Source organism: Trachemys scripta, chromosome 11 (assembly GCF_013100865.1).
Source record: "Trachemys scripta elegans isolate TJP31775 chromosome 11, CAS_Tse_1.0, whole genome shotgun sequence".
NCBI classification, from domain to species: Eukaryota; Metazoa; Chordata; order Testudines; family Emydidae; genus Trachemys; species Trachemys scripta.
In genome coordinates, this window is record NC_048308.1 from 57,729,825 (window position 1) to 57,747,242 (window position 17,418).

The 17,418-nt window shown below is 43.3% G+C and overlaps 1 protein-coding gene across 1 annotated transcript in view; it reads left to right on the plus strand.

The window, feature by feature from the left end:
- NBEAL1 (neurobeachin like 1) overlaps window positions 1–17,418 on the plus strand; it is a 150,866-nt gene that overhangs the window by 28,495 nt on the left and 104,953 nt on the right. The window contains 3 exon segments of the mRNA XM_034786588.1: window positions 4,399–4,560; window positions 5,986–6,067; window positions 6,997–7,124. Coding sequence (XP_034642479.1) covers window positions 4,399–4,560; window positions 5,986–6,067; window positions 6,997–7,124 — 372 coding nt within the window.

A 17,418-nucleotide genomic window follows, 5' to 3' on the forward strand; every position in this document is an offset into this window, starting at 1 on the left:
TGAACATGAGAGATTGTTGCTCTACTATTTTTGCATTTTTCAAAGCATCTATTGCATCTTACTATATTTACAATTGAAAGGGTAATGTCTTACCAGCTGGTTAGAGGTTATTTTCCCTGCTGAATGGGGAAGAAATTTTTACTCTGTTTAATAACTGTAATAACTGCAAAGGCAGTTTGAGTATGTTATCAGTTTTCCTTTTGTTTTTGGCTTACATGCTGTTAAATTTACAATAAAGAAGCTTAAAGGAAGTTGTTGAAAAACAAATCAAACATATTTTTACATACTTTATGGTATGAGTTCAGACCCACATAAAAATGATTTAGGACACAGTCACAAATAGCACATTTGTCAAGAGTTTATGGCTAAAAAGTGAAGTCTGATTTTCTGCAGTTTTTGTATTTTTAAGTGTGTGCTTCCTTTTGTAAAAATGCTAATCTGTGGTTAAACTGCAGCAGGATGAACAACAGTTGGAGGCTGGTTTGACTCCATTCACACAATTAGTGTGGCAGATTAACATGTTCACCCATGTTAATGCAAAGATTGAGAAAATAATTAATGAGAGAATTATATTAGGTCCACGGATGCATCAGATTTCTTTCTCTTCCAGGTTTTGATGATTTGCTGATAGTCTGACATTAAAGACAGCGGTTCACAGTTACCAATGAATTGCATCTCTGACCCCTCCTAATCTCTGCCAGTGTAGCCTCCTTCATGTCTCTGCTATCACATTCTCCTATTGTAGATCTGCACTGCATTGTAAACCCATGTCTGGGTTCCAGGCTTCTGGACTCAGTGTTTCCAAGCCAGCGCTTGAGTGTCCACACAGCATTGTAAACCTGGGTTTACAGTGGCTGGACCCAAGTCTCACAGCCATGCTCACATATCATACTGCGCTATGCGGATCTTCTGATTCAGATCTGTAGTTTGAGCTGTGTCCATATTGCAAAATGACAGGGCTTGGACTTGAGTTACAAGGGAAATCAGCTTCTGACCAAAACTCCTAGCAGGATCCTAGAACCGGGTCCCGAGTGCTCGTTGATCTGAGTCAGAGAGATTTGTGTGTGGACAGAAGGGGTGCTTGGGCTCAAACGTGAGTCAGAGCCCAGGCTTAGTCTGCAGTGTAGAGCATACTCCTACTCTCAGGCCTGGCCCTGTGTTGCAGTCCCTTAGTATTAACTATGATTTCCTCAACAAGTCTGTCTTAGGCTCAGATCTCCATTTCTGGAGAAGGAAGTGAGATGGCTAGTGAATCTGTACACATGTTAGAATTTTATCTTGGCTTGTGGATGAACTTCTGACCCATGTCTTAAAAGAAGAAATACATACAAAAAACAAACTTCAGTTAATACCAGATTTTCAAAAGATTTTCCAATTCCCCTTTGAAATAGTCTTGTTTACACAGCTAGCTATGCTAGGAAAAGCTGATACTGTGCTTTATGTACCCTCCACAAATCTGACTGATTTGCTGCGGTGATGTGCTAAAATCTTGCTCCATGAGGGATAAGAAATCTTGCTTGTTTCAAATAAACCTGTATTATATTTTCAGTCAGAGCATTTTTTGGGCATTTTTTACTCTGCACACAATCTCTTGTTATAATTTTTTCCCCAGTGGCTTGTACAGTAGCACAGAAAATGTGGAATTGGTAATAACTTCCAGTCTTGCTCCCTGAGGCTTTTTCCCCCCCTCTGTCTCATCAGTCAGCCTGTCTTCGGGTAGGGTGACCAGATGTCCCGATTTTATAGGGACAGTCCCAATATTTGGGGCTTTTTTTTTTTTTTTATTTGGGCTTCTATTACTGCCTGCCCCCGTCCCGATTTTTCACACTTGTTATCTGGTCACCCTATCTTCGGGGGCGTGTGGCATGAGGGAGTTGCTGCTTACTTTACTGTGCAGCATTTAAACCTCTTGCTGAGAAACTACTATGACATCATCATAGGACCTAATCACATCAGCCATACCATCAGGGGCTCGTTCACCTGCACATCTACCAATGTGATATATGCCATCATGTGCCAGCAATGCTCCTCTGCCATGTACATTGGCCAAACCGGACAGTCTCTACGCAAAAGAATTAATGGACACAAATCTGACATCAGGAATCAAAATACTCAAAAACCAGTTGGAGAACACTTTAACCTGTCTGGTCATTCAGTGACAGACCTGCGGGTGGCTATATTACAACAGAAAAACTTCAAAAACAGACTCCAACGAGAGACTGCTGAGCTGGAATTGATATGCAAACTAGACACAATCAGCTCCGGTTTGAATAAGGACTGGGAATGGCTGAGCCATTACAAACATTGAATCTATCTCCCCTTGTAAGTATGCTCACACTTCTTATCAAACTGTCTGTACTGGGCTATCTTGATTATCACTTCAAAAGTTTTTTTTTCTCTTAATTAATTGGCCTCTCAGAGTTGGTAAGACAACTCCCACCTGTTTATGCTCTCTGTATGTGTGTATATATATCTCCTCAATATATGTTCCATTCTATATGCATCCGAAGAAGTGGGCTGTAGTCCACGAAAGCTTATGCTCTAATAAATTTGTTAGTCTCTAAGGTGCCACAAGTACTCCTGTTCTTCTTTTTGAGAAACTACAGTTGGCCTTTTTGGAAAGCTATTTGTCCAGCTTAATTTAAATTATCAGTCGAGAAATTTGTGGCCTGTAAAGGATTCTGTGTACATTGGCTTATGCAAAATGTGGACATATACACTGGTATCTAGAAAAAGGAGGCTGCCTTCACAGAAAGATGCATTTCTTTTTTGGAGGTTGTGTGGAAGGTAGTAGTTGCTCTGTCTCTGTCTATTTCAGACAGCACTTGTATAGCATTCTAAAGGATCAGGAGAGTGTGCACAGCTGTACTGTATATGAGTACTTTGAGTTCAGCTAGATGGTACTAATATTTTGGAAATATACAAGGTTTACATATATACCAGTGGGTTCTACTTAGGAGAGAGAGTCTCTCTGGTTGGCTTAGCAAACTATATCAATTTCCCCTCTTTTCCTCTGCAGAGATTTTTTTCTCCAGTGTTAACAGATACAAATTATTTTGGCCCCAAATAGTGCTATATTTTCCTTTTAAATATTGGTAGGTACCATCTGAATAGTTGTTCCCCCCCTGTCCATAAAATTCCACTTTTGGAGTTGGATCTGATTTTAGAGGTTGATTTCTCTCGCTTACCATATCTGGTTTTAACTAAAGGCTGTTGCAGGCTGGGTCCTCCAGTTGTTGCCCAGCTCTTCATTTTCCCATAACCATTTCCCATATGTTTCCCTTAAGTATCCCCCCTAGGTCAGACAGCTGACATGACAGAGCATCTCTTCATCAGCTGAAAGAATGAATGAACAGCTCTTGGACTGAAAACTGCACTCCCTGCAAGTGAGATAATGACAGAAGGAGTCTATAGTAAACACTGCTGCTCCAGCGCATCTGAGCATTTCCAGGATGTTATTGAACCAGAATAATCTATATAGCAGTCTTGTGTGTTCTGGCCTTGCCGCTGTTTTTGTCTGTAATTTTCTTCTTCTGAGCCTCTCTGATATTTTACACAAATCTTTTGAACATAGGAAGATCAACTGGTGAGAATGCATAATGGTTCCCTAGGGTAAAGTCTGGGTATGGCAGGACTCGGATACATTGATTGTGCCAACATAACAGTATTGTGCTTTCTGTTTCTTTGCTTTTTAAAAATAAGTAGAGGAACAAATCTATTTCCTGGTTTGATCTCCAGAAACTAGTAATGATGGGGCAGCAATTATTAATGCACCAGCCAAGTGCCAGGAATCAGATGGATTGCTGGGGATTTCTGTGTGCCAGACCCCTTATTTTCCAGTTTTCTCACATGTAATATTCCCATTAAATTTCTTAGTTGTGTCTCTTGTATATTTGGGATACTGAAAAATTTCACTGTGGATATTGAGTAATTGGGCTTCAGTGACTACTTTGTAGTTAATATTGTATTTATTTGGTTACTTTTGATCAGTACCAGTGATTGTAAAAATTTTTAATAGGGTGTCCCATACCTTAATATAGAAAATATATTTTGTATCACCTTCTCCTTGATTTGGGATTGCATGGACCAGTTCCCCTAGTTTTTCCTATGGCAACTAGAGCAGTTACTTACACGGAAAAGTAATGTTAAGAAAACCATTTAATGTATTTTTAGCTGCCTTTCAATACAATTTAACATCCGAGAACAAGGAGGAAGAGCTGGCACAATGTGACCAGGCAGTTTTTTGTGGATCACCAGCAAATGTTTATGAACCACAATAGCCCCAATTTAGGAACATGTGTATTATAGTGGCTTGAAACAGTGCACACAGATACACAAGATGTACAAATAAAAAAAATTATTTACATACATGTAATTATTTTGTGTATTTTTTTAAAGGGTGGATGATGTACCTCCTGGAATATCACTACTTCCTGACAATATTCTGCAGGTCCTGAGGCTTCAGCTGCTACAATGTGTCCAAAAAATGTCAGATGGACTAGAGGAGGAGCAACAAGCTTTGTCACTTTTACTTGTCAAATTCTTTATCATCCTTTGCAGGTATTTATTCGGTCTGGCTGCTTCTTTCACCAGTGTATTGTTTTGTGTGGGAAATCTTGATTTACTTACAATGATATAGATCGAGATTCTTAATACACATACAGTGTGACAAAACATTGCCCAGTAGAGACAGAGACTCTCCATATTGCAGTCAAAACACATGGTATAATGAAAGAAAAAAAAACAGTAATATGGATAAAGAAGGTCATGATGAGAAAGGGACTGAGTGGAGAAAATGACAGCATATTATTTGTATTTAATTTAGTTTAGGAAAATATTTTATTTTATATTACTGGCATCTTCTGAAACTTTTATCTTATTTTTTGTGATATCGCTTAACCATATACCAAGCAACCATATAAGTAGAGCTCTAAAAATGTCCATTCCTCCCAAATTTTAAATTGTTCATTAACACAATTTAGAATACAACAGTTTTTTCTCTAACAATGTCTATTGAGACAGAGCTGCTTTATTTTACACTCTGCGACTGTCCCCTGAGGAATATCTACAAAAAGAGCCTACCTCTGTCACTGGCCATGTCCTCTCCTCACCTCCAATATGTCCCCATGAGGTGGTCTAGAAAGGACCCAGCTCTACTCCGGCCAGAGAAATCTCCTTTTGCTGGGGGTATTCCTGAGGAACCTTTTCCAACCTTGTGGTCCTTTTGCCCTGCCGGAACAATGAAAAGGCACTGTATGGCAAGAGACAGTTGTGCCCAAATTGTGTTAAAATTCTAAGGATAAGTTAAGGAAACAGTAGTAGCTGTAGCTTCAGATTTCTGTGCTTTGTCAATTTTAGTTAGTCTTTGAAAAAATATCCTTTTTTGTCATTGAACTCCTTATTTTAGTTCACATGCCTCAAGGATTGAGAAGTGTGTTTGTAACACCTACAATATGCAAGCAGGAGTGGTTTTCTTTTGCCTTTTATGATTTGTTTAGCGTTCTAAAAATATACGCTCAGATGCCTATCTTTTTTTCATTATTATTTATTAAATTAAAACTGAGAATAGGCCTGTGGAAAACTCACTCGGAGTTTTAGAAACCGTTTGTGGCTAAGCCACCAGTTTTCTTAGTGATGTCAGAGGAATAATTGTTGTCTTTGGTATCAGATTCCATTTCTGAGTTTTGTTTATTTAGAATGCTCTGTGAATCAATTTAACTTCTGAAATCTGAGATTCCAGATAAAACAGACATGACTGGAGCTCCGACTGTACTCTAATTTTCTTCTAGCTGGAAGACACATATGTATATGTATAGTAGCTTAATGTGAGAGGCATAAACATTACAGTATATTATTTTTGTGGATATTTTTAAAATATTGACACTTGTGTATTATTTTATATTGAATGCTAAAAAAAAAGCTTCAGAGGCCTGTTCAAATAATATTACAATATACAAACAACTGTGGCTCATGTTGCTCCTACAGAAATCTGGCTAATGTGGAAGAAATTGGGACTTGCTCCTACATTAATCATATCATCACCATGACTACACTCTACATTCAGCAGGTACGTGGAATTACAACTCTCATATATATATTGCTGCTAGAAATACAGAAGGAGGATTGGGGGCTCAAGATTGGGAACTAGGGGGGTCTGGATTTTCTTCCTAATTGCCACAAACTTCTTGTGTGATTTTTAGGCAGGTCACACATTCTTTCTGTACCTCAGTTTTCTATCTTTAAAATCAGAACAACAATACCTACCCATGTTACTGCAATAATTTGAGGCTTCTTTTACTTAGGCTTTACAATCCTTAGTTGAGAGTACTCTAGAACAGCCAAGTATTCAGTTTATACTAAGTTGGAGGAGTGAATGAAAGGCTGAAGAGAAGGCTCAATCATTGCATGTTTATATGTAGCGATCCCTGTTCTTGATCAGTAATGCATTTTTTTACTGCTTATTTACAAGCATCTGAAAAGTCTCAATAGAACAGTTTTAAAATGTGTTCTAAGCAATTGAAGCTAAAAGAATTATTTTAGAAGAATTGGTTTCTTTAGTTAGGAGGTGATTTCAATACTTCAGTTTATGGTGCGTGTTGAAATGTCAGCCATACTTAGGAAGTATTTGGGTAGGGAATATTTAAAATTGTGGAGGTCTTTTTCCCCACAGTGTACATGTGAAATTGCCATTAGCAGCCGTGAGTGTTATGCACGTATATCATGAAGATAGTAGAACCTTTGAGTTGATAATTATTTTTAGTACATTGTATATTGCATATCTCAGTAAAGCAGAAGGAATGGAAGCTTGGACTGGGATTTTCAAAGGATCCTAAGTGAGGCAGGTTCAAATATGCCATTGAAAGTCAGTGAGAATTGGATGCCCAACACCCTTAAGGTCTCTTGAGCATCCCAGCCTTAACTCTGTTGCTGGACTTCTTTCTTCCACAATTTGTGTTCCTAGAAGCATTCTGATCATAATTGTTTCTTTTCTCTCAGTTAAAAAGCAAAACAAAAGAGAAAGAAGTGGCAGATCAATCACCTATAGAAGAGTTTGTAAGACACGCATTGGCTTTTTGTGAAAGTCTCTATGATCCGTATCGAAACTGGAGGCAGCAAATTGCAGGGTATGTCTTTACCTAATATGGTAAATTCTAATACTGTGATAATTTCTTTAAAATGTTACTACAATGATATTTAATGGTTTCAACACAACCATGGTCACCCCACACCAAGCTGAAATGAGACATAATTACACTGACACACTTGTACTCTTGCATTTTAGCAGCTATTAGCATTGGTAGCACTGAGGACTAGATTTGATACCAATAAGCTTCCCAAAGATATGTTCTGTATTGAAAACATGAATGAAGGAATCAAGAAAGTATCTCTTTGCATCAAAATCAATACTATGAGGCAGACATACTGATAATTATTAGGGTACTGTACTACACTGCTACTAAGGGTATGTCTACACTACGAGAGTATTTCGATTGTACTTAAATCGAATATGTGGAATCGATATTACAAAGTCGAACGTGTGTATCCACACTAAGGACAGTAATTCGACTTTGTGAGTCCACACTAACGGGGCAAGCGTCGACATTGGAAGCGGTGCACTGTGGGCCGCTATCCCACAGTTCCCGCAGTCCCTGCTGCCCATTGGAATTCTGGGTCAAGCCCCCAGTGCCTGCTGGGGGAAAAAATGTGTCGCGGGTGGTTTTGGGTAACTGTCGTCATCCAACCATCATTCCCGCCCTCCCTCCCTGAAAGCGCCGGCGGGCAATCAGTTCACGCACTTTTCTGGTGAGTGACAGCGCGGACGCCACAACACTGCGAGCATGGAGCCCGCTGCGACCATCGCTGCAGTTATGGCTGTTGTCAACACCTCGCAGCTTATCATCCACCTTTTCCAGAGGCAGATGCTGAGAAATCGGGAGAGGAGGCTACGGCAGCGCGGTGAGGACATGAAGTCTGAGAGTGGCACAGACCTCTCGCAAAGCACGGGACCACGCGCAGTGAACATCATGGTCACAATGGGTCATGTTGATGCTGTGGAACGGCGATTCTGGGCCCGGGAAACAAGCACGGACTGGTGGGACCGCATAGTGCTGCAGGTCTGGGATGAATCACAGTGGCTGCGAAACTTTCGTATGCGGAAGGGAACTTTCCTTGAACTTTGTGAGTTGCTGTCCCCTGCCCTGAAGCGCAAGGACACCCGGATGCGAGCAGCCCTGACTGTCCAGAAGCGAGTGGCCATAGCCCTCTGGAAGCTTGCAACGCCAGACAGCTACCGGTTAGTCGCGAATCACTTTGGCGTCGGGAAATCTACCGTGGGGGTTGCTGTGATGCAAGTAGCCAACGCAATCGTTGAGCTACTGCTGTCAAAGGTAGTGAGCCTTGGAAATGTCCAGGTCATCATAGATGGCTTCGCTGCGATGGGATTCCCAAACTGCGGTGGGGCTATAAATGGAACTCACATCCCTATCCTGGGACCGGACCACCAGGCCAGCCAGTACATTAACTGAAAGGGCTACTTTTCAATGGTGCTGCAAGCACTAGTGGACCATAGGGGACGTTTTATCAACATCGGATGGCTGGGCAAGGTTCATGACGCTCGTCTTTTCAGGAACTCTGGTCTGTTTAGACGGCTGCAGGAAGGTATTTACTTCCCGGACCAGAAAATAACTGTTGGGGATCTGGAGATGCCTATAGTGATCCTCAGGGACCCAGCCTACCCGCTAATTCCCTGGCTCATGAAGCCCTATACAGGCGCCCTGGACAGTGCAAAAGAACTCAACTACCAGCTGAGCAAGTGCAGAATGGTGGTGGAGTGTGCTTTGGACGTCTCAAGGGGAGATGGAGAAGCTTACTAACTCGCCTTTCCTTCTTGGAACTTTGGGTGAGGGGGATATGGGACTTTGGTGGGGGATGGCGGTTAGAGAGAGACTGTAGCGGGGCTCTGTCCTCCTGCCTCTGGTCCTGCAGAACATCCACAAGGCACCGGAGCATGTCCGTTTGCTCCCTCATTAGTCCAAGCAGCGTTTGAGTCGCCTGCTGGTCTTCCTGCTGCCACCTCTCCTCCCGTTCGCTGTGTGCTCGCTGGTATTGAGACATGTTCTTCCTCCACTGGGTCTGCTGTGCCGACTCGGCTCGGGAGCAGCCCATAAGTTCTGAGAACATGTCGTCCTGTGTCCTTTTCTTTCTCCGCCTAATCTGCGCCAGCCTCTGCGAGGGGGATGGCATGGTAGGTCGGGAGACATTCGCAGCTGTGGGATGGGAAAAAGGGAGTGAATTCCTCACAAAGATAATTTTTTGTGAACAATGAACATAGTCTTTCTCTGTGAACAAGACCATGCACAGCACCTATCACATGCACACTCAGGACAAGGTCGAATTTTCGGCCTTCGCATTCAGTGCCTGGGGTCTTGCAGTGGAAATCAGACAACCGGGGCAGGACAGCAGAATTCGGGTAGCAGGCTGACATGGTAAGCCATAGACTTTTGGCTGCTTAAAACTTAAATTATAGCTGTGCCCTCCTTTCACGTTCAAAGCAATGCTCCTATCGTTGGCCAGTTCCTGCTGCTGGCAATCCGGCAAGCATGAACTCTGCCCCTTTCCCACCCCCTCGCGGCTGTCCCCGGGAAAGATCCCTGTATGCTGCCCCTCTCCCGCCTCCACCGCGTGGCTTTAAACCACCGGTGAGAGTTCTGTAAAGGAACAGGCAAGCAGTCCCAATAGTAACATTCCCCTAATTCTAAGCAGGTCACCATGAGCGACATCACTCTGCTGAGAATTTCGGAGACCGAGAGAGAACGCATGCTGCGTGAAAGCCAGTAAAAACAAAAACCAGGGCCGTATGCCATCATGCTCTGCAAGGCAATGATCCCAGAGTACTTGATGATAGCCTGGCGAGGAAAAGTTTCCTACTACAGAGGACACAATAAGGCCGCTCTCCCCAGGAACCTCATGCAAAGGCTTTCCAATTACCTCCAGGAGAGCTTCGTGGAGATGTCCCATGAGGATTTCTGCTCTATTCCCGTACATATAGACCTTCTTTTCTAGTAGCTGCACTGGCAAGGACTAAAAAGTAGAGCGCCTAGGGCAAACTAATCATGATAAACCGGACATTGTTAGATTCTTTTGCAGTAGTTGCACTGCCAAGGACTAAAACGATAAGTGCCTAAGGCAAACAAATCATGAAAAACCCATTGATAATATTCCTGTACTGTTTAAAATAAATGTTTACATGTTTAAAACACTTATCGCCTGATCATTCCCCTGATTCAGGGTCAGGGTTAACGCCTGGGGATGGTTGGTAGGGGATCTCTGTGAGGGTGATGAAGAGATCCTGGCTGTCTGGGAAATCAGCGTTGTAAGCGCTGTCGACTGCCTCGTCCTCCTCCTCACCTTCCTCATTTTCCCCATCCGCTAACATCTCCGAGGAAGCGGCCGTTGACAATATCCTGTCCTCAGAGTCCACGGTCAGTGGTGGGATAGTGGTCGCGGCCGCACTTAGAATGGAATGCAGTGCCGCATGTCTGGGGCTGGGATCCGGAGCGTCTGTTTGACTCTTTGGTCTTCTGGTACGCTTGTCTCAGCTCCTTGATTTTCACGCAGCACTGAGTTGCATCCCAGCTGTATCCTCTCTCTGTCATGGCTTTTGAGATCTTCTCGTAGATTTTTGTATTCCGTCTTTTTGATCGCAGCTCCAAAAGCAGGGTCTCATCGCCTCACACAGCGATCAGATCCAAGACTTCCCGATCGGTCCATGCTGGGGCCCTCTTTCTATTCTGAGATTGCATGGTCACCTCTGCTGGAGAACTCTGCATCGTTGCCAGTGCTGCTAAGCTTGCCACGATATCCAAACAGGAAATGAGATTCAAACTGCCCAGACAGGAAAAGGAATTCAAATTTTCCCGGGGCTTTTCCTGTGTGGCTGGTCAGAATATCCGAGCTCGGACTGCTGTCCAGAGCGTCAACAGAGTGGTGCACTGTGGGATAGCTCCCGGAGCTATTAGCGTCGATTTCCATCCACACCTACCCTAATTCGACATGGCCATGTCGAATTTAGCGCTACTCTCCTCGTTGGGGAGGAGTACAGAAATCAAATTTAAGAGACCCCTATGTCGAACTAAATAGCTTCGTTGTGTGGACGGGTGCAGGGTTAATTCGATTTAACGCTGCTAAATTCGACACAACCTCCTAGTGTAGACCAGGCCAAAGAGTATTGGAGTACTAATCTATCCAATTCCATCAAATAAAAACCCAGTTTTTTTATTTGAAAGCTCTGGAGAGAATAGATAGCCAGGGTCCCAGCTGAGGACTTCCTGAGGTACATGTTTGGAAGCAGATTAGCGATGTATGCTTTATGTTGGGTTCTAATAACCGAAATAGTGTATGATTTTTGCTAGAGATGCTTCCTGTTCCCTTATTTTAGTACTAAAAATAGAGATTGAGAGGAAATAATTATTACAAATCTCTACATACTCCTGCTTACTTTTAAAATATTTATTAAACATTTCAAGTATACAAATTATAGTTTACAAAACAGATATTGTTTTGTTAGCATTATTGTGGTATTCATTACCACAGTATCAAAACAAAATTTTAAAAGGCTCTGCATTTAGTTGGAAACTGTTGCACTATGACCTACATAGCTGAATCAAATATGTGCCCAATCTTCATCTGAAAATTTTACTAGTAATAATTTCTTATAGTGGCTTTCCTATTTTCCCAGAAAATGGTGTCTTATGAATCCATCAGTTTTTCCAAGGGATAACAAAATTTCCCTACTACAGCTGCCCAAAATATGGAGAAAGGAAGGAGATAAGAGGAGGAAAACAATAGAGAGCGCCTTATCAAATAAGATCCAGTCACCGGAGACCTCAGGCTCTGAGAAGAGTGCTAGTGAGGCTCTGAGTACTTCAAGAACCATGAAGCATGTTAAGATTCCAACTAAGTCCCATACCTCAGCGGAAAAGAGCTTAGTACCAAAGAATGCTACTACTAAGAGACCAACTTCACTGGAATCAATCAACTGTGGAAGATTTACCTTTCAGTGGTCAGAAGCTTTTTGCAGATTCCATGGATGACTCACTTCATAACCTACTCTAGGGCAACACTTGGGTCTTTAGGGATATACATGCCTGCAAATAAAAGGAAGTTTAGCAGATCTCAATCAGTACAAAGATCCCAACCTGCTCTATTTTCCACCTTCCCTAGGCCACTGAACCACTGGCTAAGAGGTTGAGGTTTTCAAAGAAAAAGCCTGCAACTACCTTGACTGCTTTATCCCAGCCTTCACCATCACGCAAATGCCAGTTTTGCTGGTTTGGTCATGAGACCTGACCACCCAATGACTAGGTTTTATCAGCTGCATGACACAACCCCCCTTCCTCAATTTGGTTACTGCCTCTCTATTTCATCAAAGATGGGAGGCTATAACATTGGACAAATGGGTATTGGAGGCTATTACTTCAGGTTATACTATCCAATTTACCTCCACCCTGCCGTTTCAACCCCTTTCCCCATCCCTTTTCAGGGACCCCCTCTCAGAGCAGTTGCTGCACAGGTTAACCTGAGTAGACATTTCTCTAAATTACGAATGGGAGTTGGACTCTCGTGTCCTTAACAAAATATTTCTAGCTTGTGGATTTTCAGAGGTCAACCTTTTTGCCATAGCAGCAAACACAAAGTGTAGGAAGTTCTGTTCTAGATGGAGATTCAGTCCCCAATCTCTAGGAGACGCTTTCCTCATTACATGGTGAGATGGGGTATGCGTCCTACACTGGCCCTGCAAGAGCGGAGTTAGGCCAGGTGGGCCAAATCAGCTGATTCGTCTGCAAACAGGGAAGCTTTAGGCTGGAGGTAGCTAATTAATGAGAGGGACAGGTGGGGCTTCTACAATAGACAGGAAATTGGAAGCAGAGGAGGGGGCAGGGAGAAGTCTGCAATCACTCCCTGGGAGAAGGAAGGAATGTTGGGGGGCTGCAGAGACAAGTTGCCTGAAGTTACTCCCTGGGAGAAGGGAGTGAAAAGACTGGCAAACCCAGGGGAGTGGTGAAGGCAAGGATTAATGGAAGCGGCTCAGGGAAGGGCAGCAAGGTGCAGGGAACAGACCTTAGCTGCTGTGTAGAGGGTCCCTGAACCGGAACCTGGAGTAGAAGGTGGGCCTGGGGCTCCCCTGCCAGCCACTGCGGGAGTGGCATTGTGAGGCAGTAAAGGAGAAGACTGCCTGAGACTACTGGAGAGCAGGAACCTTCATACACTTTCCCCTCCCCCCCCCCCCCGGGAAAGGGGAAACCACAATAGTGACTGGAGGGCTGAGTCATGAAGAGGACAGCAGCAGCTCCTGAGAGCGAGAGAGGGGCTGCAGAGGAGAAGCTAATGGGATGTAACCACTGGAAGAAGCATTGGCCTGTCTGAGCTAATCCTCAGAACTGCCAGGATGTGGCACCATCCAGTGGTGAGCAGAGTAACCTGTTACACATGGACAAAGGGTGTTTTTTGTGCATATCCTCCAACTCCGTTGCTCTTAAATGTCCTTAAGATCAGACAGGACTAAACCAAAGACATTTTGATTGCACCAACTTGGCTAAGACAAGTTTCCTTTCTTTACTTCAAACTCACCTCTCACCATCTGTGGTGGCTCCTGATCAAGCCTCGACTGTTGTCTCAGGTTGTGGGTCAGACGCTTTACCCCAGTTTGAACATCCTGCACCTACAAGCTTGGTTCCTTAATGGTTCTCAGGAGTAGAGATCACATGTTCATTGGAAGTACAACAGATACTCTTAAATAGCAGAAAGGAATCCACTAGACATATTTACCTTCGGAAATGGAGAATATATAACCTTTGGTGTAACTGGCGCCTTCTTTCTCCCATGCAGTTGTCTCTTTTCTCAGTCTTGGATTACCTTTTGGAATTGAAAAAATTAAGGCCTTTCTATGAGTTCCGTCAAAGTTCATTTAGCAACAGGAATAGCTTTCCATGTGCCAATAGAAGGTTTCCCAGTATTTGCTCATCCAAGCATCGCAAAATTCCTGAAAGGACTTATTAATCTTTTTCTGCATATTAGAGCCCCTACACTGCTTTAGGATCTCAGCATGGTTCTTAACTGTCTCATGAAACAGCTCTTTGAGACATTAGCAATGTGCTCACTGCTACATCTGTCTATGATGAAGACACCCTTCTTGGTGGCAATCACTGCTGCTTGAAGGATTGGGATGACTCTAATGGCAGACCCCCCTTTACTTTGTTCTCCAAGGAGAAGGTATTCTTACAACCTCATTGAAAGTTCTTACCTAATGTGTCCTCTGAATTTTGTCAGCCAAGCTAGTCACCTTCTGTTTTTTCTTTTTCCCTAAGCTGCATCAGTCTACACAAAAAGTCTGCTTTTTATATGCTAAACGTTGAGGGTGTTAGTCTTTTACTTGAACAGAAAGACCCCTAGACTCTTTGTTTCTGTAGCAGATAGACCTAAGGGAGTGCCAGTCTGGCAGCCTCCACTCAGAGACTTTCTAAATTGATCTCTGGATATATTATTGCCTGTTATGGTTTTGCTGAGGTTACACCTCCCCTAAGAGTGACTGCATGCTCTGTTAGATCACAGTCTACATCTGTAGCTCTACTCAAAGATGTTCTGGTTGCTGAAATCTGTAGGGCTGCACCATGCTCCTCAGTGCACGTGTTTTCCGACCACCAGGCCCTAATTCATGCTGCAAAATCAGATGTGGCAATAGACAATGCAGTTCTTTCTTCACTCATGGACTCGCTTCTGAAACTCCCATCGCCTTAAGGGGTTACTGCTAGGGAGGCACCTAAAGTGGAATACGTGTAAGGACACTACTTGAAGAAGGAGAGGTTACTCATCTTCTGGAGTAACTGGAGTTCTTCAAGATGTGTGTCTCTGTGGGTGCTCCAGTACCAGCCCACGCAGATTCATAGACTTGAAGGCCAGAAGGGACCATGTGATCATCTGCTCTGGCCTCCTGCACGTTGCAGGCCACAGAACCTCACCCACCCACTCCTGTAATAGACCTCTCACCTCTGTCTGAGTGACTGAAGTCCTCAAATCATGATTTAAAGGCTTCAAGTTACAGAGAATCTACCATTTACACTAGTTTAAACCAGCAAATGACCATGCCCCATGCTGCAGAGGAAGGTAAAAAACCCCTAGGGTCTCTTCCAATCTGACCTGGGGGAAAATTCCTTCTGACCTCAAATGCGGCGGTCAGTTTGACCCTGAGCAAGACCCAACAGCCAGACACCTGGAAAAGAATTCTTTGTAGTAATTCATAGCCCTCCCCATTTAGTGTTCCATCAGTGGCCATTGGGGATATTTGCTACTAGCAGTCACAGATCGGATACATGCCATTGTAGGCAGTTTCATCATACCATCCCCTCCATAAACTTATCAAGCTCAGTCTTGAATTCAGTTAGATTTTTTGCCCCCCACTGCTCCCCTTTGAAGGCTGTTCCAGAGCTTTACTCCTCTGATGGTTAGAAATCTTTGTCTAATTTCAATTCTCTAAACTTGTTGGTGGCCCGTTTATGTCCATATGTTATTGTGTCAATGTTGTCCCTTTACTTAAATAACTCCTCTCCCTCCCTGGTATTTATGCCTCTTATTATTTATAGAGAACAACCATATCTCTCTTCAGCCTTTGTTTGGTTAGAGAAGGGGTTCTCAAATTTAATTGCACCATGACCCCTTTCTGACAACAAAAATTACTACATGACCCCAGGAAGGGGGATTGAAGCCTGAGCCCACCCGAGCCCTGCTGCCCTGGGAGGAGGGGGGCCAATTCCAAAGCCTGGTGGGGCCAAAACTGAAGCCCAAGAGCTTCTGCTCCAGGAGGGGTCGAGGGACCTGTAACCTGAGCCCTACCACCCAGGGCTGAAGCTCTCGGGCTGTGGCTTTGACCCCGTGTGGTGGTGCTTGGGCTTTGACCTCGGGCCCCAGCAAGTCTAATGCCAGCCCTGGCGACCCCACTAAAATGGGGTCGTGACCCATTTTGCATCCTGACCCACAGTTTGAGAACCGTTGGGTTAGACTAAGCCAAGCTCTTGAGTCTCCTCTCATAAGGTAGGTTTTCCATTCCTCTGATCGTCCTCATAGCTCTTCTCTGCACCTGTTCCAGTTTGAATTAATCTTAAACATGGGAGACCAGAGTTGCACATAGTATTCCAGAGGAGATCTCACCAGTGCTTTCCTATCTCTACGAGAAATACCTCACCTGATGCATCCTAAGATTGCATTAGCTTTTTTTATGGCTGCATCGCATTTGTGGTTGATAGTCATCCAGTGATCAATCAGTACACTATCTTGTCCTCTCCTTTGGAGCTGCCTCTGTAGGCTTTGTGATAGAGAACAAACTGCTGTGGTTCACTTGTGAAGAAGCCCTATATAACCTCAGTACAGGGCCCGAGGATGTGTAGGGCGCATGTTCAGGCAGAACTAGCACTGATTCCAAAAATCCTTGATCAAAGGCTTAGGGGCACATGCACACCTAAAATGGAGCACCCACAGAGTCATACATTCTCGAAGAACGCCAGTTACTACACAAGATAAGTAACCTCCCCTTCTTTAGAGAGGCAAGTGTCTTCAAGGTGACAAATGAGTCTTTCCTAAATACTTAGAGAATTGTGCAGATACTCTTCTGACTAAATGTGAGAAATGTCCCTCATGCTTAATGTAGGACAAATGAGGACAGTGATTCATATAAACCCATTTGACTATGTATTTTGCATCAAATTATATCTAATATATTTTAGCTTGTTTGCTGGGATAACTAATTTCCTAGAGACGCCATTTGTGATCATAATCAGTCTGCAGGATTACCTTGCATTTGAGTAGAGATACCAGGTGATAATGTAAAAAACTAAGAATATGATGTAAATTTTTCTTAAAAAGACTTACATTACCATGGTTATTCTAAGGCAGAGCTCTTATTTTAATTAGTCTTAATATTGTTATGTTGGAAGGTGTTAATGACTGCCATCAAGCGGGTCTTTGATTTGTAGAAAATCACGGACCTTGATAAAGCTGCTGGGTGTGCTAACCTCTTGCCTTTCAGGCTAAATAGAGGAACAATTAAATGCCCCTTTATGTTGTGACAGCTGGAAAAAATGGGTAAGCATTGCCCAAGTCAATGTGCTGCATGCAAGGCCAATCAGAAGTTAAACTTTGTGGGCTGAGAGGTTTCCCTGAGACTGGTTGTGACGTTATTGATGCGAACTGTGACCATATAGACTATTGTTGCAACCAATGTGATATAGTGGCACCAAACCTTGTACACGTGTGGTCAAGTGAGGTGTCTGAGGAGGTTATGATTTGCTGGTTATGATTGTGCTGTCTGTATGCATGTATCATTTTTGTGTTTAAAGTTATAAGTATTGGCTCTATACTGTCTGTATT